Here is a 24,928-nt window from a genome sequence, read left to right as displayed (position 1 = left end):
AAGTAATACAGTAGTTTTTGCTCCTAACTTCTCCGGCTGATCTGCCTAAGAAGAGAGGAGCAGCAAGAGAAGGTCAATGGTGTGTTTGTTATCCATACCATGATATTGTATCACACATTAAAATACCAACACAATTGTTATTTAGAGAGAGTACTTTATTTAAAGATTTAACTATGGTTGATATAAATTAGTGTGTTGCTGGAAAAAGTATTTCAGGTGTTGTTCAATCTAAAAAAGATTTATTAATTTTAACAATAATTAAATTATACATTCTTAAACTATTTAATATATTCTCTTAATGACAGTGAAAATTCTGGTTTTATTGACTGTAACTGTAATCCTATTTGCTTAAAATTATTAGTTGGTTATCATCATCAGTGTGTAAAAGTATCCAAGAAATTACAATAAGTAGATTCTACTATATATTGAAAATAAATTTAGCCATTGACCTCTCAAATGACCACTAAAAATTTACTGCACTCTCAAATAAATTAATTGACTCCTTGGGAATCACTAACATGCAAATTCCATATGATATGATTTTGTTTGAAACATAAAAATTTAAATCTGAAAGGTTTAGTTTTAATATACAAAAAATTATATAAATGAATGAAATGAAGTAAAAAATAGTTTGAATAAAACATCAAATATTAGTATTCATAACATTTTTAATATTTGTTCCTTATTCTCAATTATCAAATAAAAGTTTGGAATTTTTAAAAATTTAAATTCTTAAAGCAACTTAAAGTTAGATTGAAACTTAGCACTAATTCTACATATCAACTGAGTATAGGATTAGTTACAGGTTCAAATAGGTAAAAATTTAGATAGAAACAAAGTATTTGTTAAATAACAATTATTAAACACACAAATTTTAATTAACTAATTTATCATGAAATAATGATACTGCTTACCTCTAGTGCCAAATCTATTTTAATTTATAGTCAGCTTAAAAATAATATGTAATAAAGTCTGATAGTTTCAATATATGATTTGTATAATGAGTGTAATAAAACAACAAAATGTTTATATAACACAGTCAAACATTTCCAGAGTTCTCAACCTGTAATTTCTGAAAAAAGCTGGTACCATAGCCAAAATCTTAATGGAAATGTTCCTTAGTGCAAGGTGTACAGAAATAATAATAGATTATATTTAACAATTTATTAGATCTGTTTTATATTTTTGATCATTTTGAATTTGTTATACTAACATAGTATAGTGTAAAACAGAGATCCCAGGTATAATATGGATTATGATCCCAAGTGAAGTCACATATTCTTATTATGTGGTTATATATACACTTTTTCAAAAAAATTCCTCTGCTTAAAAATATCTTTAAAAATATAAACACTTGAAGATTGACAATCAGCAAAAAGGAGTTAGTGGATTTGTGTGTATTCATTAGTTAACAATGTCATTCTAATATAGAAAAAAAGAATCCAAAACACAAATGCAAGAAAAAGGAAAACACAGTATAAAATGAAACAATGCCTAAAAATCGATAATTAGAAGCATCAGCAAAAACACAAATACCAAACATGCAGACAGAATTTTCAAAAAACTAATTGTTCATGCAAAGTTGAGTGGACAGTTGAGAGTTCTACATTTTTTATTATTAATTGTTAACACAATCTTTTAAATTTTTTCATTTATTTAAAAAATATTCAAAAACTTATAATATATTTAATAATTTACAATATCATTATTGATAGAATACAATAAGCTAATTAAATGAATTCAATGCTTTTACTTTTAGAATAAATTCTACTATACACTGATGAAATTATAAATATGTATAATATGTAATATCTGTTTTGATATTGTTATTTATCTATAAACAAAGTGATAAAATAGAAAGTTGTTCTTGGAACACAAAAGTGGATTTTGAAGTAATATTTTATGCACTCGAATAGATTTATTGTGAATCTATTTTTTTTTTTTTTAATGTTTGGGGTATGGGCTATTCAAATCTGTGGTTTATTTTTTCAAAATTAGTTTTTGTATGTGTTGGTGTAGTGGCCACAGAGTATCATTAAATGAAAACCAAAAATTAATTCTAAAAAAGCAACACATGACAAGAAATCTGCCAATAATAGACATAATTATAATTCTGAATAAATTGTTTACAATAATCCATAGCTTAGAAAATATGATTTGGATAATGTATATTATAAATTTCAAAACTTTTATAAAATAATATCAATAAAGTGTAAAATGGTTTTATTATTTAATAAATAGACTCTATTTTAATTAATATTTATTTTGTTAGGCTGGATTGCGCAAATTACATGATTTAGGTCCAGAGATTCGACGTGCTATTTCTGGTAATTTGGATGTTGATGATATGGATAATGGTTTGGATATTGAGCCTATGCATAGAGTAAGTACTTATTTTTTCTCATAGATTAATTATTACTATAAGTTATAATTTTAGTTATAAATAAAGGTAATATAATTTAATTTCATAATGTATATTCTTAATTCTCATAGAGCAAAATTTATTTTATAGACAAATCTGCATAATGCCAATTATAATTAACTTATGTTGTATTGAAGTAATTTTGAAAAATTTATTTCTTAAAAGATGCAATGAAATAAATAAATACGAATGCTTCTATCATGAATAGATATGAATACTGTTTTATATTTATGAGAATGAAAATCTTTTAATCATCTTGTACATATAACATTGCAAAAACTTTCAAAACACAATTTCATTAAAATTCTGAGATTCTATTTTTGTTAGTTTCTTCCTCTCAGTTTTCCTCAGAAACCAAAACAATTTTATTTTATTCATTCTTTTAATTCAAATATGTTGTATAATCTTTTGAAAGTTATAGGCATAATATTCAGTTTTGGCAAATAAGTAGTTTGAATTTGGAATATCTGGAGTTTAGAAATTTATACTGTTCCTATGATTTACGTTAAGCTAAACTAAAATTTTGAAATAGTTTTCCATGTTTTGTTTAGTATATCTACAGAATTATGTAACAGATTTTTATGTTCAGTAATCTAAATAAAAAAACTTAATGTTATTTGAAAATTATTATAATTTAGTAATATAACAAAATTACAAATAATAATTTATTATGAACAAACAAAAAATATTTAATATTTGGTAATTTGCTTTCTAAGAACTGATTATAAGTATAAATAAAAAGAAATGTTTTCAAATAATAAGAAATTTGGAAATATTTCATAATAAAAATATATTAGGAGATTGTAATTAACTTTTCCTATTCCATATTGTATGAAGCAAGATCTCATAAATAGACTGAAGTGAAAATTTAAAGAACGTACAAAAGGCAAGTTTTCTAAAAAAAATTTAATTTTTTTAATTTTAGCCATTAAGGAAACAGTGGCACTGGAATTCGTCTTCAGAATATCTCCAAATGCAAATGATAGCTAGTCTATGTAAAAGATGCTGCTATTTTTTAGTGTTTAGTACCTACAGAGGTACTAAACACTAAAAAAAATGCTCATAACTTTACTAGACTGTGCTTTCTTAATAAAGCTCATCTTATCAAAATATCTAGTAGTGCAACAATAATTATTTTGGAATACCAACATACGGTATTCAAAAAAAGTTAATACAATATTCTTCTTGACAGTTACTCCAATTTTTTATATAAATCTTAGAGGGGGGGAGAGAGATTTATTTTGTTGCACAGCACTACTTTTTGATAACCATACAGTATTCCAACAAATGTTTGCTTAAAATAAAATTAAATTTCAGCAAAAGAATATAATCACAATAATCAAATTATACTTTATCATGAGAATTCATTATAATAATTGCAAATTTAACATGTTTTATCTTATCATAGAGAATAAACTATGTTTGTACAATGATTATGAAAATATTATTAGCTGATTAATTATAAGATACAGAATTACTTTAAATAATGTTATAACATTTTCTTTAATTTACACAATTCTAAACCTGAATTCTATAAGTTGTTGCACATTTTCTCTCTCGCATAATTGTTGAAGACATTTTATAAATTAATTAAAATTTTTATCATGTTCTTTTGTCAAATTGCATGTCCTCTGAATTGTCAAATCTTTTACCATCAATTTGATTTTGAGGAACAAGAAATAGTCTAGAAGAGAAATGGTGTAATAGTCACGTGAGTGTACAAGAGTCCATGAGAGGCAGTACACAAAAAAATAATAACAATTATTTTTTTCACATGATTAGCAATATACAGGATTCTTTTGGATTCCAACTCTTAATGTTATATAATATCCAAAACTGGGGCAAGGAATCAAGCGAATACAGAACAAAAGAATGCGCTCGTGACACATAAGAAAAGACAAACTTGTAATCTTACAACTAACTTACACTAAATATAAACTAAAACGGAAAGGAAGAATAGCAAGAAGTTTTAGTATGATAAAGTCGGTTATAAGGAATACCCGGGTTCTCTATTTGGTATTGATGCTCTTCTGGTGGGGAACTACTCTAAATCATTTCTTGCTAATCTTTTTTGGATCTCTTCAAAGATTCTCCTTATACAAGGGACGTTGCCTCTCTCTCTATATATATATTAGTGGGGTCCTTTCTCTTTCTGTAGGCCACTTTCGTCTCCCTTTTTCCTTCTAGATGACGAGCAGGAGCATAACTTTCGCATGTCTACCTTCACCAAAAGTCGGACCCAAGAATGAACCTTCTTATTTTTCTAGTAGCCTCAGGGCCTTCACTTCCCATTGTTAATGTGGTTTGTGGAAAGGGTTTTATAAATTAATTAAATTATTGTCCACCCACAGGAAGGAATGTCAATAGAAAATTTGAAAAAACAAAAGGAAGAAGAAAGAAAACTTAAAACTAAACTTATATCTAATATATGCATTAATATGGTGTGTTGCCACAATGGTTTAATTCTGCAATTTTATTCTTTGCTAAAATTTCTTAACAAATTTTATAGAATTTAAACTATTTATTATTATTTAACAGCAACCAAATTTCTTTTTGCTGAAACTAATGGTTTATGTAGCTCCAAAACTGTATGAAATATGCACCAACAATAGCTTCAATAATATAGCTGGGAAATTCTGGAAAATTATCCTCTGTATTGTCATGACCTTGTGTTCATGATTACCAATTTGATCTTTTGAATCATCATCTGGTTATCTGCCCAATTCACATTTCTAAATGGATGATGAGATGACAGTTTGTTACTATATGGTTCCATGAACATGATCCAAAACGTCCTCCATGACAACAGTGCTCACATTAATGACATCCTTTGCTACATGCCAAGCTATGCTAATTTGGAAATAAAACTCTTGTTCCACAAACAACAGCTCATTATCTTTATTTTAAAAAAAAAAGAAACCAAATATTTCCAATCTAATGATGCTGTATTAACTTTTATTCTAGAGAATTTTGTTTAAAATCAGTTTTATTTTCTCATAGCGCACAAACAATTTTCATAAAGTTTTAGTTATTAATTTTCTTTTATCATTTATTAAAATCATAGAAAATTGTAAAACGGATTTATAAGAAACTCTCCGAAACAGACTTCACAGAATATTTAGAGAAATTATTTTTTTGGAATCTCTCATTATTAGGAATATTGCTTTTTCTTGAAATAGATATCACAAGTTACAAGTTGTTTTAGTTGGAAAACAGATAAATAACAACTATCTATTAATTTATTATTGATTTATTGAAAGAAGAAAAATAAGAATTAATAAGCTTAAATTTTAAAGTTTTAAGAAAAAAACTTAATTTAGTGAGAAATTTGCCATACAAAACAGTAAACTGCTTAAAATTTTATTGATAAAAATTAAATAAATTATCAGTGATTGAATGGATTGATTCTTGAATATAAAATGAACAAATTGTGTATATTATTAATTAAGAAAAATATCAGAATACTGTTTGAATTATAAAATAAATGTTCTGATGTATTCCAGTTCCATTATGGTCTTTTCAATCAAAGTTTAGAAACTTCCAAATTATTTATTTAACTGAAAACTTTACTAAAACGTGAGTGAATTTCTCATATAATTATAGAACTTATTTATTCTTAAAAATATATGAGTTTTAAAATTTGTGGATTTGCAATGTAATTTTCAGTTGATAATATACAGATGAGTTTTTACAATAAATTTCTGAATATTTATAAACAGTCATTAGTCATGTATAAATAAACATTTTATAACATCAAATTTTTTCAGTTTTGAAAGTAATTGTAAAGTACAAATAATTAACCTCAAAAATTCTTATTTTTCAGAAATATTTTTTCATAAGATAGAATAATAGAATATATATATTTGAAAAAAAAAATTTAAAATTTACTTATTGTTAATGTTGTTATATTATCTTTCAGAGGAACCACTTGCTGTTTGGCAGCATGTGGTCAACTGTTCAAGGTAGGCATCGTGTCCCACAGCGTAGTCATTCATTAAGAGCGGCTAGTACACATTCACATGCCAAAGTATCACCTTCTAATTCCCTTGATATTTCCCCATTTCATGCTTCTTCTCCAAAGCGTTACACTATCAGTCATATCAGATTCATAAAAGGTAACCTTTGTAGTACTACTCCAGGTCCATCTCCACTCATTGGTCGAAAAGGAAGTAAATCAAGGTAAACAACAATTGTTTATTAAATGGTATCTCTTCAACAATAATTCATTCAATAATAATCTAAATTTTTGATTTATTTTTGCAGTTCATTATCTGTTGATGATGTTTATTTGTATCGTCGACAAACTCAAAATATCTCTGTTTCTCCTAGCCATCATTCTCATTTTCATGGTGAAGTGTGTAGTAGTTATGATGCCAGTTCTTGTTGTGATGATGATGACGAACAAGGGAATTGTAATATTTGTAGTGAAACCATTCCACTCCAATTATTACATCAAACAGCTGATACAAGTTACTCAAGTTCAACAAGTCCAATTAATCTTTCAAATGCTGAAAATTTAAATAATCATGGAAAATTGAAATTTGGTGGAAAATCAGAGACATATATTTGTACAAAGTAATTTAACATTTACTATTTTAAACTTTCAAAAAAAAAAAAAAAAAACAATTAGAATTATATTAATATATTATATTTTAAAATTTTTATTAGTCTATCTATTGATGATTCAGAAGATCAGGATAGACCGAAACCACCAACACCACCTCCCAGAAAGTTTATTAATAGGAGTGGTGTGGGTTCATTTCGTCTTCCCTGTCTCTCTAAACAGGATAGTCATGAACAGCCAATTTTAACTCAAGGAAACTCTACACCAAGCATGAATCATATTGCAGCATCTTTAAGACTAGCTCAATTACCAGCAATGGCTGTTGCTGGTATACCAACGGGCAGTCACAGTCTTTCACAGAGGACTTTGAATGAATGTGGTAGTCATTTTGTACCTGAACATAGAGCTTCTTATCATGGTAAATATCAATTAAGCATTATAATTTTTTTTGTATATGTATATATAAAAATATTAGCTGACATATAGAATATACCCTTCAGATAAGAAAAGAAATCATAACTATTAACAAAATTTAAAATATTATAAATTATATGGGTATTTTATTTTTGAAATAATTTTTTATGGTAATAAAATTAAATATTTCTGCAAAATAAGTATTTTTCCCCTCTTATTTCTAAATTTTGAAAATTCAAAAGTAAGATTTTTATGAAATGAGAAGATATTGTATTATTTCAAATAATATAGACTTGGACTGAGAGAAAATTACATAGGATCATGCTCATATTCATGAATTGTCAGAAAAAAAAACAACAGATTTTTTTTATAGTTATAGAAATATGGCATCATGGGCATTTTTGTCATACATGAAATAAATAATAACAATAATATCTTTTTTTAAAATTTGAGAAACAATGTATTAAAATTTAACTTTTAAAGTTAAAAAAAATGTACTTACAATTCCAGCTTACAACTCTAGAAAAAAAAATAGCTATGTAAAAAATAAAAAAACATAATACAACAAATCCAATGGAAGAAGCTACATAGCAAGTCAAGTTTTCTGGAAAAATTAAGCAAGAAATTTTTTTATGTAAAGGAATAAGCAAACTCCAAATTATTAGACAGGATATTGCTAATCTTCAATAGTGATATTTTCCTTTATGATTTAAAGATAGTTAAAGAATAGAATAAATAAGGAATAATATGTTGGATAATGACAACAGTTAAAGCTCTAGAAGAAGTTGAAAAAGCGAAATGATATGAAAATTAAATCTCACTACATTAGACCATGCCTTTTATATATGAATTTATTGATTTTCTTTAAGATCTTTAGAATTAAGGATCAAAAATGTTTAATTACATTGTTTTAATGCAGTTGTTTATGTGCTTGTTATACAATAGTGTCACTTATAAACATACAATGCTTAGAAACTTAATATGTAATTATATAAACTTTTCTATCTTGGATATAACAAATTTTCTATACAATATTTCATAGTATAATAAAGTATCTTAAAAATAAACTTATGTAACACAACATTGAAGATACTGAAAATTTTCTATACAAAAAAACCTCTGTTAATGAAAATAACACAGATTATTTCTTCAGTAACACTAAATTTATCATCAGAAGATAGTTGTTACTTCTTTGCAGAATTTTCATTAAGATAATTTTACTATCAAATAAGTAGTTTGGTTTATAACAAAATAAATTTTGATAGTTTATTAATTTAAAGAAAAATAAACAATCTGCAATTTTTAATAAAGGTTATTTTTTTAACTCACCATTGATTGATTTTTCCAAATATTAACTAACTTAATTGGGCTGCAATTTGAAAAAATTTTAGACCTATAAATTCCCACTGTCACTGTCCATCTGTCTATCATTTCTAAATCTTGAGAATAGAGTTAGATAGATGAAAGACAAGACCAGATATGGGCCCCCAATTAACTATATACAACTTCTGATGCAAATTGGAAGTCATGTTATTTCAGTTCAAAAATTTTTTCCCTTAAAGTTGTGAAATACATGAGTGGCACGACTCTATTGTTAAAGGAAAAGTATGATGTACAGGGCAAGCCACTACTAATTTGAGGTGCAGAGCATATATTTTAAATTAAATAAATTAAAAATATGATTGTCACAATGCCAGTTTGCAATTTTTAATGTCACAATAAATAATTGCTTGTCTTAATATTTTAACTAATTAAACAATGATCTGCCTGCATAAGATTACAATTTAAGATAAACCTTTCTATTATGTAGTTTTTTTCTGGCTGGATATTAGTAATATGTGCAATGTTTATTAATGTATACACAGTTTTGAGTAGTTACATCTAAACATTTCTGTTATATTTTTTTCACAATAAAAATTTAATGTCTTTTACAAATGTAGTTAATATGTTTTTACAAATTATTTCAATTTCCATGTCCAAGTATCCAAATTCTAATTTTCTACCTTCATATTAACTAATTTATTGGTTTTATTTTCCTATGATAAAGTAAAATGAAAAGAAAGCTTTATTAGGTTAAACATATAGAAGTAACTTTTAACTTTTAAGATACGTTACAAGTAGCAATGACGTTCGACTACAGTTAATTTTTATCTATTTTACTTAATACAATGCTTTCAAAAATAAATACCAGTAATTTATTTGTTAATTCCTCTAAATTAAATATTTTATATTTGATAGAAGACTAAATTTACTATAAAAGTAAGTAAAATGCCCAAATACAATTCTATTTTAGGCACGAGAGAGCTAAAGCATTATTCAAATAAAATTTCAACAATTGATCTGCCATATGAAGAAATTGTTGGAAGTGCAGAAAGTTTGGTTGGAAGAGTAAGTATTAAATATTAATTTTATAAATTTTAAAATTCTAAGTGTCATTTTCATACAAAATAGGTAGTTTTAAATGATGATAACAATAAGAACTTATAGTTCTAGTTTCATTCATTTTCAGAAAGGTCTGATATTGCATTTTTTAATACAAAATGAAGTTTGTAATTTTGAACAGTGTATTCATACAAAATATATTCCACTCAATACAATGTAATTAATAATTGTTATAATAATTAAAATATATATTAGTCCAACCCAACCCATACTCATCAGAAAGAATAATCACTAAAATCATCACCTTTGGCTGCAGAGTATATCTACTATCCCAGATGTCACAAGAAGTAAAATAGGATGAGGCAGAAATGGTTAAGACTTTGCACTCTCCAACATTGGCTCTGTATGCTGAAAAAATTGAAATATATAAGAGCAGGTTGGAGGATAAATGCATTAATGCAACAAAAATATTTAATATGATAAACATTTTTATCCTTATCAATCAGACATACTTAGGTTACATAAGCTTATTAAAGGCAGAATACCAAACTGAAAATTGAACTCAGATTGAATTTTTAAATGGCCAAGGTTTGGACAGGGCGCATGCCTGAACCTTGGAGTCCAGGTGTGTACCCTATGCAGAGAGCAAAATGTTGATGCTTTTATTGCTTTGGCCATTTGGCCACCTAACCAAGATACTAATAATAACAACTTATCAATAATAATTGATTTGAGTGACTGAAGATATTTTATGAATGGTAAAGTATAAATTTAAGTTAAAATAGTAATTAATTAATAGGAATCATTTATTTATTTTTATTCTTCATTTTTTGTGATCTTTCACTTACAATTTATTAACATGATTTAGGTCCTTTACGAACAAGGTTTGGGCAAATACTGTGATGCAGATTTTGTGCGTACAGCACAGAGAGAATTAGCAGAAGCAATCAATCTCACTCAAGAAGAAATGGATAGAGCTGCCCATCAACTTCTTGAAGCAGAACGACGTCGCAGTATGCCTTATATGCATTTATGTACAGGCGTGAATTATGCTGATGAAGAAAGCAGTAGTGGAAGCCCAAGTGCAGAAGATGAAAAACTTAATACCACTACAGATAGTGACAATGTTTTAGAACAAGACAATGAAAAAGAAACATGTGTTAGTGAAACTGAAATTTCAAAAAGTTTAGATCAAACTATGGATCTCAGTACAAGATTATAGCATTTGAGGATTTGTATTCACAGATTCATCCACAAGTCACAATGTGTTCAGTGCCTTTTATATCAGCAGACTTACACACAACCATAAGAACAAAAGTTTCCTTAATTAACCAACTATTGAGAGAGTCACTCAGGAAAGAAGAATAAGATATCCCACAAAACAGCACACACAAGTGCCAAATCTTCTAAATTGTTGTGTGCGTCACCCTCTTCTATTTATATTAAATAAATATACCTAAAACATTTTTTAACCATTCATTGGAATTGCAGAAAGATAGAAAAGAAATTACTATTGAATATTGTATAAAGTTCTTTATACAATCAGTATTTAAAATGAAAAACTTATTGAGATTTGCTTAAAAATTTCATATTCGTTGGACCAAGTTATCTGAGTTAGTCCGAGTTTTGTGCCTCACACAGTCACCAAAGAAACTCTTCTGTTTTCAGAAATGCAGTCAGAGAAGCTTGTTGTCTTCCCCAGAATATTGATGTTAAAATTTGTTTGAAACAAAAGAAGAAAAGAAAATATTTCAGTTATTTGTGCATCAAAGTGTTCTATAGCTAAATTGAAAGTCTGCTAATATACGATCGAAAATTGTTGCCTATTAAAAAAAATTTTAAAAGATTTCCACATTTAAAATTTATTGATACAATAGATGGTTACTATCTCAAAGAACTTTTTAATACATTAATAAACTGTATTTTGGAAATTTCTTATGCATTTTTATGTGGACCAATCGTAAGTTGTTATCATTGTTTTACGTTTTAGAATTATAATAAGTTTGTTTCTTCTTGTTATTAATTTAAACTAAACAACACCCTGCATGTTAAAATTAAAATTATTTATTTTATTTATTTATATTTTATTATTATAATTATTTTAGATGTATTTGTTTTAAAAAAGCATGGGTTAGAATCAAGAGGGAAAACAAAAAAATGGCATTATTAAATTTATTGTCTATTTAGTAATTATAAAATAAACCAATAAGAATTTCTCTCTTATTAAGACATATGTATAACATTCCTTATATATATATTTTTTTTATATGTATATATAAGATTTTAATTATTAAATTCTGTTAAGAAGTTTACAAAGGTTTTGTTTAAAAATTTTTATACATTAAGAAATTCTTGATTGTAATTATTTTAAGTATTATCTGCATTATTTGCTTTAAATTTTAATTGTTATCATTTTTATATTAATTTAATTTTTGAAATCTTGTAACAAGTTTTTAAATATATAATTTTATTGTAAAAATAACACATTTACTAATTAAATCAAAAATGCACACATTTTTTTTTCTTAACTTAAAAAATAAATATTAGATTAAAAGTTCATGGTCTTTATAAAACTAAAAATTCATTGTCTACAAACTTTATCTAATTAAACTTAAGATTATTTATTTAAAAAAGAATATATTTCCCATGTTCTTTTTAAGAATCAAATATCAAATTTTATTATTAAAAACTCAAACAAATCACTATTTATTAATAAATTTGAAAAGTCTTTTTTGATACAATCACATTTAGATTTACAATGACTTTTATAGCTTGTAAATAGCTTAAATTAATTATCTATAACTTTCTAAAAAAAAAAAGAAAATCAAATTATAAATATGTATTGTAATCATTATTTCACAAATTAATTATCTATTTGAAGAATATGATTCTTATACAGAATTTGTCGACATGAATTTTAGGTTTAAATAAATTTTTCAATAATCTTAATATGCCATTTTGGAAGCACATTTCATTTTTATTAATTACTTTATCTCCAAAAACTAAAAAAGGGGAGGAAAGGGGATACAGTACACTTATATATATCATCGATAACTGCACAGTTTTTCAGAAGTTTTTTGGAATGTAGAAAGCACATTTTAAAAATTTACATGTTCTAAATTCCAATTCTGATGTTATATAATAAATAGTAATAATAATATGATGATGATCATGTTATTGTTCCTAAAGATATATAACAAGTATTTAACTTTAAAAAAAAAAAATTTCAAATGTTTTGCAAGTGCTTTATATCAATTTTGGATTGCACTTCATAATTATAGTAAATAAAATGATATAACAATGTTTCTTAACCCATTAGGTATATTATAAATTTGCAAATATTGACTATGCATACATTTTAATCTACGGTAAATAGCTTAAAAAGATATAATTTTGAAAAATTCACTATTTAAATTACAAATTAAATATATTTATAAATGTTATAGATTTGAATATGTTACATAATATCTGGGTTACAATTATTTATTTGTTTTTAGATCCTTATGGATCAGCTTTGTTAAGTTTGATAAAGAACCTAATATAATTAATCAATGATTCAATTATAATTTATGTATGTAAAAATAAAAAAGATATATTGTTTTTGTGTTGTAAATTTATGACAACGTTGTGCAAGTTTAAATATAGTCTGTTGAGGGGTTGAGAAACACTGTTACAAAATGAAGATACAAAATCAAATAAAAAATATGAATTTTATTATTACTTTTTTTTAAATTGAGCAGTGCAGTGCATTCTTTATGAAAATAATAATATATATATATATGATTTTATAATGAATGTGCTTCCACAGTTTCAAAGACAAAGAACTATATACAGTACAGTATATATAAATATATATATGGTGCACTGCCTGTTATTTGTTAGAGTTTATATTTGGTCTTGCATATTTTTGTTGTTGTATTTAAGTTATATGAAGTTTTAATTGTAAGTTTTAAAGATTGTTATCTATCTTGTATGTTAAGGTCATGTTGTTGTCTAAATTTTTTACAGCCTGCAGATAATTAAAATTATTTATTTATTGTAATTTGATATTGTAATATATTTTATTTTGCAAGACAACATGTAAAATAAATGCAGCATAAAATGATTAATTAGGTATCGAATTTTAAAAAAAAAATAAATTTATTGCTTTATTCAAAATTATTTATAAAATTGAATAAAATTGTTTCATTTAAATGAAAATAAAGTAAATTGTGAAATTTATTTATATTTTTAATGAGTCTTTTCTTTAAAATTATCTTAAAATAACTGTAACTGTAGTCATTCTATTATATCGTTTTATTAATAGTTTTAAATATATATTTTTAAAATTATATTATTAAATGTTTTTTTAAATACAAACATGTAAACATTTAAACAAGTCACACATCCTGATTTTATATCTTTTCACTAAGGTAGTTTATTTTATTTTTTTATTGCTAAAATGATTAAATTGACATAACAAACTACAGTTACAGCATTACAAATGACTCAGATGTTTGCAATTGAACACAAACAAGTACAGTATCTAATTAAATCTATACCAAATACAAAAAATATTTTATACAGATATGATGCCTATATGAAATCTTTAAGCTTTGTTGATGTTGGTTAAAGATAAGATAAAATGGGAAAACAATGTTTTTGTTAAAAAAAAACAATGTTTATTTTACATTAAATACATATAAATTACCTTATAAGATAAAATATAATATATATATATAATAACAGAAAATATTTCAACTGAAATAAAATATCTTATATATTTATAGCATAGCTATATAAAAGAAACACAATAGAAGATTGTTAGTTTTCAAGAAAATTGCGCTACAGTCCATTTTATCCAGTTCACAAAGTTGGGCACATTAGCATAGATTCCATATTTTCCTTCCTCTCCACATCCTTCTCCAAAACTAGTGACTCCATATAAATACCATTTATCATCAGTTTTTAATAGGAGCGATCCACCACTGTCACCTGTACATGCATCCACTCTTCCTCTTTTGTAACCCGCACAAATCATATCATCCGTAATTTCGTACTCTTCATATTCGTCTCTACATTCTTCTAAATCTACGATGGGAACTTCGGCTTGACGTAAAATATCAGCTCCATATTCAGAGTTATCACGACGTTTCCCCCATCCCAAAATGGTACCACGATTGCGACTGTGTAACATATCATCAGATTTCGGCAGACAAACGGGTTTAACGTAATCTGTGATCACGACATTATGTTCTAATTTTAACAAAGCAATGTCTTTATCAACGATCACAGGATCAAACTCTTCATGTATAAAATATTCATCCACTTTTACATCTTGTTCGGTGCCGTCGTTAGCATTTAAGTTATATTCTCCGGCTCTGATATACATCTGTCTTCTAACACAATGAGCAGCTGTTACAACCCATTTTGGAGAAATAAGACTACCCCCGCAGTAAAATTGTTTCTGTCTGTTTAAAACCGCAACCTAAAATACAAAAAACAAAATTATTTTATGTGAAAAACATTCTCACTTATGCAAAAAGTTTTTGTAACAAAATATAGAAGGGAAATTTCAAGAATTTCGATGTAAGTTATTTAAATTCGAAAAAAGAACATTTTTTTTACAAATTTAATATCTACACAGTGCCGGTGCCAGGTTATTTATTTATCATCATTTAGGTAAGAAACAAAAAGAACCAAGAGTTAAATAGTAAAATAGTGTGAGGGATAAGGGAAAAGAATCGATACCTAAATCATGTGTCACAAATTTGAAGTGTGAACAAAACATACTTGAAATTTTGCGCCCTAGGCGGTTGCCTAGTTTGCCTAAATGGTAATACGCCGGCCCTGTCTATACATATAAAGGATTTTACTTAGATCTAGAAAAATCTATAACCTATATGTAGAATTTTCTAGAATTCAATAAATGTAGGGAAAATTATAAATAAAAGTAAATTAACAGATTTGGAATAATATACGTAACTTTATATTTTTAAAATAGAAATATATGTATAAATAATAATAAATAATTAACACACAAAATTTATATTGTTTTACCTGCCAAGGCCAACTTCCCTGCAAAGCTTCTCTTCCTCCTATAATTCTTAAAAAAGAATCCTTTGTGGATAGAGATATCCCACATTCCTGAAAATCAAGTTCGTGTAAAACATTCTGCCCTATAAATATAAATAGTAAAGATATATAATGTAAATCATAAAATGACGCATCAAATGGAATTAGAAAAACTGGATTTACCATTTAACGAATCGTTATATTTATTGTTTCCGAATTTCTCCAGCTTTTTTCTCCAATCTCTCTCGCACGGAGAACTCTTCTCGTAACAGATAGCATTTTGTTGTAGCGTGTTACCAGCGCATGCTTCAGGTACCAGACATCTTCTCTGTCTGCTGGTGACGCATCTTACGTTACACGGAGCCCAATCGGACCACTCTGAATACACTGCATTCTGTAATTCTTTTAACATCTTAGCTTCGATTCGAACCCTGCCGTTTTTGGAGGAATCGGACTGCTCGCGTAAAGGTATAATTTCGAATTTGCGAGGGCAAACAGAACATCTCCTGGTTTGTCTCAAATTTTTTGGAATGCAATAAGACGGTGCATAGCACTCTCTACTTCTGGCTTGCCTACATTTATGATTACAGCGACCCCACGAAGACCATTCTCCGTATATGGAAGTATACGGATTGGAAGAGGGTCGAGTCTGACGTAACTATCGGATTGAAAAATACGTTAAAATCCGTATACAAACGTAATGCAATTATTACAAAAATTAAACTTACTCTTTGCTTTCTATTTCGATTATTAGACCGCCTGGCATCTACTTCCATTAAGAGATAACAAATTAAAATGCACGAAATGTACCAGCCGATCTTCATCTTCGATAGTTAACAACAGAGTTGTTTTTCTCAAATGAGATCTTTTCCTTCTGCTGGGCTTTATAACTTGTCATGTCTAACACGTGTATTCGGTCAAATGAATGTAAGCAAAGAGGGTGAAAATCCCTATTGTTTGAAACACGAACAGATAAAGCCTTGGGTCGTACAGGTGTTCTGGGCGTAATTTCTTCTTTATGTTTATTGCAGTAAATTACATTTATTACAGGTGTTTTGTGTATTAATTTTATATTTAGAAAATGCTCTTAAAGCGTCATAATAAGTTTTTAATAGTTACACAATAGGTTCTGTTGCTTTTATATGTTAGGCAAATATAAATCTGAACCGTAAAAAATGTTCACCTGTGTTTTGCCTATTAGTTATATTCAAGAAGAAAGGAAATGTTTATTTGAATGTGTTTTATTACATATTTGACTAATAGATGCAGTTTTATTATAAAAACAAAAGAACTGCACTTAGGCTTTCTGTCATGCTTTTATCGGAAGCGTGACATTTCCTTGTTTTCTGGTTATTAACTTTTAACACCTGGGGAGACAATCCATTTCCAGACTGGCACCAAGCAGTCTGCTCCACCTGGACAACACCTGCAGGGACGTGAAAGCCTGAGGATGGGAATGTTTCATGCGCGAGGTTTCCTTTTAACAATTACGGTATTTCTAAAACTTACAAATGGACTAAATCATTAGAGAATCGCATAAATTTCTTATATTTCTATGAAATAAAATAAATTTATTATAACGGAAATAAATTTCTATTGCAATATTTCTATATTTCTCGGTATAAAAAATAATAAAGTGTCATATTTAAACTCTCAGAAATCATTAAGTAACATTAATTTAAGCATAAAAATAGCAAACATGTTAAGTGATAATTACATTATTATTTATCAATACATTAATTAACACTTCATAATTAATGTTTATATTTAATAGACTAAATTCTTTTCATATTTTGTCATCCATCAATATATATTCTACATAAATTAATGATAGAAAAATGTAAGTTAATATTAGAATATTCATATAAAGAAAACAATGAAGGGCAACAATCTGATTTATGATTTTTTGATAATTTTTATATCATCAGAAAAATGATTTACAATAATTTAAAAGAAATTATTTTCTTTAATTTACTAATTAATTAAACGTTAAATAAACGATTCGAGTTTTCCTCCATTTCATCCAGTGTTTGGAATAAGAATTGTTAAATTAAGCATTTAAAGAGGGTCGAATTTGTAGAAATTACTGTGGAGAAATGTGAGTTCAACTTCAGCGAAAAGCGCAGTTTATAAGTTGAAAAGTGGGTCACACCTGAAACTGGGTTTGGCATATAATGAGGCTACTAACACGTGTATATAATTAATTTAAAATATCAGTTTAAGGCTTCTTTATCGAAATTCCATCAACGATTTCAACAATTTTTCACGGTGATGATAATTGAGAGAGAAAAATTATGATTTTAATATTTTTATTATTGGCAATTATATACTTTCTGCTGGATAAAAAACGAATTCAATTCATTAGTTCTTTTAAAATGGTTAAAACCCCTGGAATGGGGAATAAAAAAACGATATTATTATTATATAAGATAATTTATTAATTAATACAAGGGTTAATTTAACTTATTTTTATAAATTTATGTAAAATAAGATATTACTATCTAAAAATAATAATTATATACATTGCATAGAGTACAGATATATAGTATAAACGTATTGAAAATTTAATTAATTGGTATCATCAAAAAATTCTTGTGGTTTTAGCGAATTTATGAAAAAAATGTTTTAATGAATTTTAGCAAAATTATGACCAAACTTTTATCTTTAAATTTAAAAAAACTTTTTATGACAGTGTGAATATTTGAATTATATTCTTTGTAAATAATTAATCTTCAATTATTCTAAATAACAATAGATTAAAATAAATTTAATGTATTATAATACATATTTTCACTTACTATAATCTTTTAAAAATTGTTTATTACGAATTACAAAGTATCACATAATTTGCTCCCAATCTGACTTTACAAAGAAGAAAAATTGATTTTGTGTGTGTAACAACAACACGCGGTTCTTTCTCTCAACTTTTCATTAGCATGGACTCGAATACGGAGAAATGCTATTTAAAAGTTTTTAAAATTTGTCTAATGAATTTTTTGAAATTGTTTCAAAATTTACAATGATAGTGGTAGAATATAAAGTTCAGAAAAATGCTTTTTGTATTATAGATTTTGTGAACTTAAAAAGTTATGATAAAATTCAGGCTCCGGATCAGAATGGCCATTTAGTCCGAGCCAGAAACAGAGGGAATTACCAAAATTTAGTCTTTTACGTAAAACATAAATTTTTCTTAATTACTTTTACATCATATCAATTATGAAGTTATTTTCATTTGTAACCAGTGATTGCATTCTTGTATTTTTATGACTTTTGAGATGTCGGCCCGTATTTGTGACTGCTCCATTCACCTTTTTTCAACATCTGATCAGATTATAACAATTTGTTATAAAATTACGATGTTCTGTCTTTATTGGAATATAAGCCCACGATTTATGCTTATTAGTTTACATAAAGAATGTTTTATGTTCTAGGCACTTTTTTAAGTATAAATTCCATAATAAAATATAACTTTTAATTAATAAATTATGTAACAAGTCTTGCTAAGGATCAAATAGTTTTTTACTCATTAAAAGTGAAATACTGTTTTAAATTTGTAATCGTCTGAGAATTTCCACTTAGAACCCACTTTATTTAATCTGATACGTTAGAAAGTGTTCGTTCTATCGTAATTAATGTAATTTTTTGGCTAATTGATACTATTATAAATGAACACACACTTCTTTTCTGTAAATAAAACGTAAGCTGTAGTAATGCTGTAAAAGATTTCCTACATTCACAACTTCTTGGGTAGGGCAAGCCTAATTAGCCGTTCACTAACGCATCCATTCAAACTTGTATGTCATCTGCATAATGGAACTAGTAGGATGCCACTTTCACCCGAATTGGCATTTTTAGGTATTAGGATTTGTAAAAGTTCCATTAATTTGACACATTCGTACATACTTGCTATTTGTAATGCTAAAATATATATTAATCGGTTTATTAATACTTTCTTGCTTTCGAATTTTAACTAGAAATATATAATATGCATAGTAATTTCGGTTAGAACTCTTAATATAGAATAAATATTATTTTTAAATGTATAGAGCATTTGCCATCGCTTACGAGTTAATTTCAATGTTCAATTACAAGTATCTAGCACTCTTTAATATACTATATAGCTGATCGAATGAATATTAACGTATGAAATCAAGGGAGTTCGCAGAAAATTTTCCAAGGGGTCAAAGATTGGAAACAAATAATTACATAAATTTTTATTTTATAAAATTTATGTGGATTTTAGAAAATAGGGTAAAAGTCCATCCTTACTACATGGGGCATTTTTTCTAATTTTGCTCTCTTAAGACACCTCTCTAGTAGACGTGTCCTAAACACAGAAATTTTTGGGGGCGACGCGTATAATAAGAGCTATAAGCGAAAGCTCATCGAATGCTTACAATTCGTGTTACATGTCTCGATTCACGTCATCCAGTCACATGACTAGCTTGCTCGACGTCATCGGTCACGTGAATACAGCTCTTACGCGTTTTCGGTCAGCTATATCACGTGATAGAGCAAAGACGTCGTAGAGTGCGTTCGTTAATAGCGGTCGTTTGTAGACATTGCGAACGACGGACAGATCTGCGAATATTCACCCCCCCCCCGAATTACTAGTTTCGGGAAAGTTGTATCTCAGCTGCATATGCAAAAGGCCCTTTTAAGGTAAGTAAGTGTCTTTAAAATATTACAACAGCTTATATTATGATCTTAACTTTTAATTTTTTAAAATTACATTTGGATTTTTTTTAGTAACATATCACGCAAAGAACCGTTATTGATACAGGTTTTATTAATGGAGGAAATGTATTTCGGGTCTTAATAAAATTAATTGTTTTTAAAGAGAAGAATCACGTGATGTGGAACACGACGTCATTACTGATTACTGACGTTTCCAAAGTACAGCAGAAAGAATGAATCCTCCTATTTTTCTGAGTCTACACAGTAAAAGAAAAAAATCATCTGTGAAGTTTTCGACATGGAGTCTTGGACTCATGTCCTGGTGCTTGTATATGTAAATGTTTATGTAAAAATGAATTATATAATATAATAAATTTGCATAAAGACGTGTGCATTTTTATGATTACCCGAAGAAGCCTCTAAGCAGTTAAAATGCTACAAGACACTGTAGATATTGTGAAAATTTTTTATCATTGTTTTATTGTGAAAGCGCCGGATCTTAAAATAAAAGGTCGGCGTTTTGATCGTTTTGAACTTTGTGTTTGTTTTTTTAATAATCTATATATAATGTTTTAAGAAGATTTTTTTTATATCTTCAAGCTAATTTACTGTTACTTCTGAGTTGGTCTGTGAAAAAGATAAAAAGAAATACATAAAAATATATAATTTTTTTGAGTCTATTTTTTCTATAGCTTCAAATATAATAAATGTTTTGCGTTCCTTACTGCTGTGTTTGTATTCCTTTCTTAAACGTTTAAACGTTAATAGTAATATTAAAAGTTTAATAACATTTTTTTTCCTGTAAAATCTCTTTTAAAAAAGCAATTTTCTATAAATTAAATAAAAATTATATATATAATGTTTTTAAATTTAGTTAATGTTATATAATAAATTTTAAAATATATACAAATGTTTATGTATATTTGTTTATAGGCATATATATATATATATATATTAGAATTTATTTCTGCTGATAGCTAAATTTTTATTTTTGGGTGTACTATAGATTACTCCCTATGGAATTTCAGGACTCTGATTATATATTTGAACTCAGGGAACCGAGACGAGTTCAACGATACCCTACTTTTGGACCGGAGACGAAAAATAAAAAGTTATCATACTTTTTTCGGCGATTGCGCGATGAGAGGGAGTCGCGTCGCTCTCCGCTAAGTCGGCCTCGCTATCGCGATAGGGAGTCCCGTCGCTTGCCGTTAAAATTGCCTTTAGTAGACGTTTCCCCCTTTTTTTTACTTCGTTCAAGAACTACCGTGAATCGATCACTAGTTTAGCACATGGCGGCGTATAGTGGCGCCCATACGAGAGGTCAGTCGGGCCGCCATGTTCGCTGCCATAACCGAAATGGCGATCGCGCGATGATCGGAAGTCGCGTCGCTCTCTCCGCTCTCGTATCGCGTGTTTAACCCTCCGGGAGATGACTGTAGTCCGACGTCATGGTTTGCAGACTTTACCGCAAGATGGCAGTACTAGCAACTATGGTGCAGTCTTCGTGAGTGCATTAAAAAAGTATGGTAAGTGAAAAAGTATGATAACTTTTTTATTTTTCGTCTCCGGTCCAAAAATAGGGTACCGTTGAACTCGTCTCGGTCCCGAGTTCAATATATATAATCAAAGTTCTGAAATTCCATAGGGAGTAATCTATAGTACACCCCTATTTTTTTTAAAAAAATTCTATTTGAAATTGTAAACGTTAAGTATTAAATTTTATACAGAAACGGGTTCTCTTTTACAAAACAGATTAAAAAATCTTTTATAAAAGAGTAATTTTCTAGAAAGTATTTAAGACTGCTACACCTGCGTTCGCGTTCGAGTAAATTAGGGGAAGGTGGGGCAGGATGAGGACGTAAAGGTTTGAAAAGTCATAAGATGGGAACCACTTCAATGAGAACAATATTTTTTTTTTATTCTCAGCAACTACAATTATAATACAAAATTTAATTTTTGAAAAAACGTTTTTAAAAACAAGAAAATATTTTAAAATTATATGTAAATGCACCATCTTGCCCCACCCATGGGGTAAGATGGGGATATTATTTTTATATACAAGAAGGACAAATTAAAATAGTTAAACTGTGGTTTTCTTCAATATTGGCACAAGGATAGTGCGCCCATTTATCACAACGGCTACGTTTATTGTTATTTTCCGAATAAATAAATATAAAAATTTGAACTTACTCGGATTTACTTTACCAGACGATACTGTCACTTCGCGCATGCTCAGTTTCGCTATTTTGTAAGCAGACGATATTTTTTTCGTGAGAAAAAATTTTTATTTCGATTGTTATTATACATTTTATTTCTTGTTAAGATTGTATTTAAATTAAAAAATGTTTTCATAAATAAAATAAAACGTAAAAACATAAATAATAAATAAACACAGTATATAAGTTACTGTATAAATTTATTACAGTTAGATATGATTTAAAAGTGGAATATTTCATTTTCTATAAAAAGATCATTTTTAAAATTATTATTTTATATATTCGAAAAGGTGATATAGAATTATCAATGACAACGAATTTAAAACTAGTTCACTGCACTATCCGAGCGCAAGTTACTCGCGCGCCGCCCTGGTGGCAAATATTTACATAACACATAGGAGTTCGCTAAAGAGTGCATATGCGTTATATCTGAGACATTTCGAAAACCGTACCTAGTTCAGTAAATCGCTTATTGTTTTTTAATTTAGCTTTTAGTTTTAGTTTAGCTTACTCGAAATCAACAATTTTTTTAAAAAATTGTTGATTTCGAGACAAATGAGATATTTGTAAAATATTTAAGTTTAAAAGTTCTAAACTTTATTTAAAAGAAAACAGCATATATTATACACAAATCCAATTAGCTTTATATGTAACAAATATTCAATTTTTTTATTTATTTATCTATAATGATATACTGTACAAAATGTAATACTTAAAGTGGAAAAAAATGAGACGTTCATTTATTCACTATTAGAGAAGATGCAAATGTTCTACTTTAATTATTATTTACCTGCAATTGTAAATAGTATTAAGTTTCAGTGTTTTTACAATAAAAAAATTTCACTCATTTATAATTGGTGGCTGCAGATTTACTAATACTGCACAAACAAACATTATTTTATCTACATATGGGAAGAAGTGAAATGGGTAATCTACAGTTCAATATTTCAAAAGCTTTTAATTCTACCAATGGTTCTCTCAACGTGAATTCTTACACGAGCAATTTTGTATGTTTCGTCCATTTCATTAGCACTAAACTGATTTTGATTTGGTTTTGAAAAAGGAGGCATAATTAAAATAAAATTTTTATTTTCGACACCCAATTTAATTTGAGGAAACCCTCTATCAGCTATAACAATATCTCCCTCTTCCAGTTTTTGTAAAATATCACAATCATTTGTTATAAACGAATCTGTACTTCTTCCTCCATACCCACTAGAAAGAAAAGTTATGTCCTGATGGGGCAATTCCAATTAAATATTTTACAGTATAAGCAGATTTATAGTAGGAATAAAACTGAATTTGATGTTGAACCGATGATGGCTTCTCAGTTTTAATTTCTGTACAATCGATGATTATTCTTGTTTCGGGATAATTTTTTTTAAATGATTGAGGTAATGTAGCCTTAATAGATAATTTTGTTAGCCAAATAATCCAATCTTCTGTTGCAACAGAAATAATTTCTAAAATTTGTAAAAACTATGTTTTAATGGTGGTTCTATGAATTCCATACAATGCACCTAATGCTGAATAGCACAAACCCAACTTTAACTTCATTAGAAAAATTAGTAACTTATTTCCCCAAGACAATTCATAAATTCTAACAGGACTGTTTGGAAGCACGTCTAAAAGTAAATTGAAAACATCGAATCCTACTGATGTTAGATCTTTTAGAGATTGATCAACTATTTAACTCTAAGCACTAAAATTTTTGTTTTTACTCCGCGTAATTCTGCGCGAGCGACATCTGTTAAAAAATTCCTGCGGAACGCGTTCCTAAATTCCGGTGGGAGTGCGCGCCGTCGAACGGCAAAAACGGCCGCTTGTAGCAGTAGTTTACGGTGGAAAGCAACATGGCGTCCTCCATGGCTCAGATAGTTTCGTTTCCGGGTCCATTATATGGTTTTATGAATGAGAACTTAGAAATTGTGAAAGCGCGAGTTAGCGCACACGGTGATGTAAGTGTCTTTACGAATTTTTTCGAGACTATTTTGAATGCTCTTTCAACAAATAATCCATTTTATGGTTAAATTGGAACCCTTCTTTTGCCTTTAAAAGCTCATAGTTTAGAATTATAGATGTCTCCATCACGATACTATCGATAGTGCGGGCGCCGCCATCTTTCTTTCTTTCACCGTCGTTCCTAAATGCCTACAAACAGCAGCGCACTCCCGTAGTGGCGGACACGCAGAGAGA

At 27.7% G+C, this 24,928-nt stretch overlaps 2 protein-coding genes across 4 annotated transcripts in view; one reads left to right on the top strand and one right to left on the bottom strand.

Moving 5' to 3' along the window:
- LOC136972132 (muscle calcium channel subunit alpha-1-like) overlaps positions 1 to 11,628 on the top strand; it is a 220,850-nt gene extending 209,222 nt beyond the window's left edge. For 2 of the 3 annotated variants that reach the window (XM_067266680.1, XM_067266679.1), the window contains exons 41-46: positions 2,273 to 2,383; positions 6,342 to 6,601; positions 6,686 to 6,997; positions 7,091 to 7,404; positions 9,694 to 9,788; positions 10,651 to 11,628. In XM_067266680.1, the coding sequence (XP_067122781.1) occupies positions 2,273 to 2,383; positions 6,342 to 6,601; positions 6,686 to 6,997; positions 7,091 to 7,404; positions 9,694 to 9,788; positions 10,651 to 11,004 (1,446 nt within the window). In that variant the 3' untranslated portion in view covers positions 11,005 to 11,628. Of the gene's footprint in view, positions 1 to 2,272; positions 2,384 to 5,925; positions 5,999 to 6,341; positions 6,602 to 6,685; positions 6,998 to 7,090; positions 7,405 to 9,693; positions 9,789 to 10,650 lie in introns of those variants that run through there. The other variant, XM_067266681.1, reaches the window with a different exon arrangement.
- Positions 11,629 to 14,541: 2,913 nt separating this feature from the next.
- On the bottom strand, positions 14,542 to 16,953 carry LOC136972137 (chymotrypsinogen B-like). The gene is made up of 4 exons (XM_067266689.1): positions 16,565 to 16,953; positions 16,020 to 16,494; positions 15,822 to 15,940; positions 14,542 to 15,249 (listed from the first exon to the last, which is right to left on the bottom strand). The coding sequence occupies exons 1-4, from the start codon at positions 16,658 to 16,660 to the stop codon at positions 14,593 to 14,595; spliced, it is 1,347 nt and encodes a 448-aa protein (XP_067122790.1). The 5' UTR covers positions 16,661 to 16,953; the 3' UTR covers positions 14,542 to 14,592.
- Positions 16,954 to 24,928: the final 7,975 nt, after the last annotated feature.

The sequence above is a fragment of the Centruroides vittatus genome, unplaced genomic scaffold, assembly GCF_030686945.1.
Source record: "Centruroides vittatus isolate TY-2023 unplaced genomic scaffold, ASM3068694v2 contig_2818, whole genome shotgun sequence".
Taxonomy (NCBI): domain Eukaryota; kingdom Metazoa; phylum Arthropoda; class Arachnida; order Scorpiones; family Buthidae; genus Centruroides; species Centruroides vittatus.
This window is presented reverse-complemented; position numbering and strand designations above follow the sequence as displayed.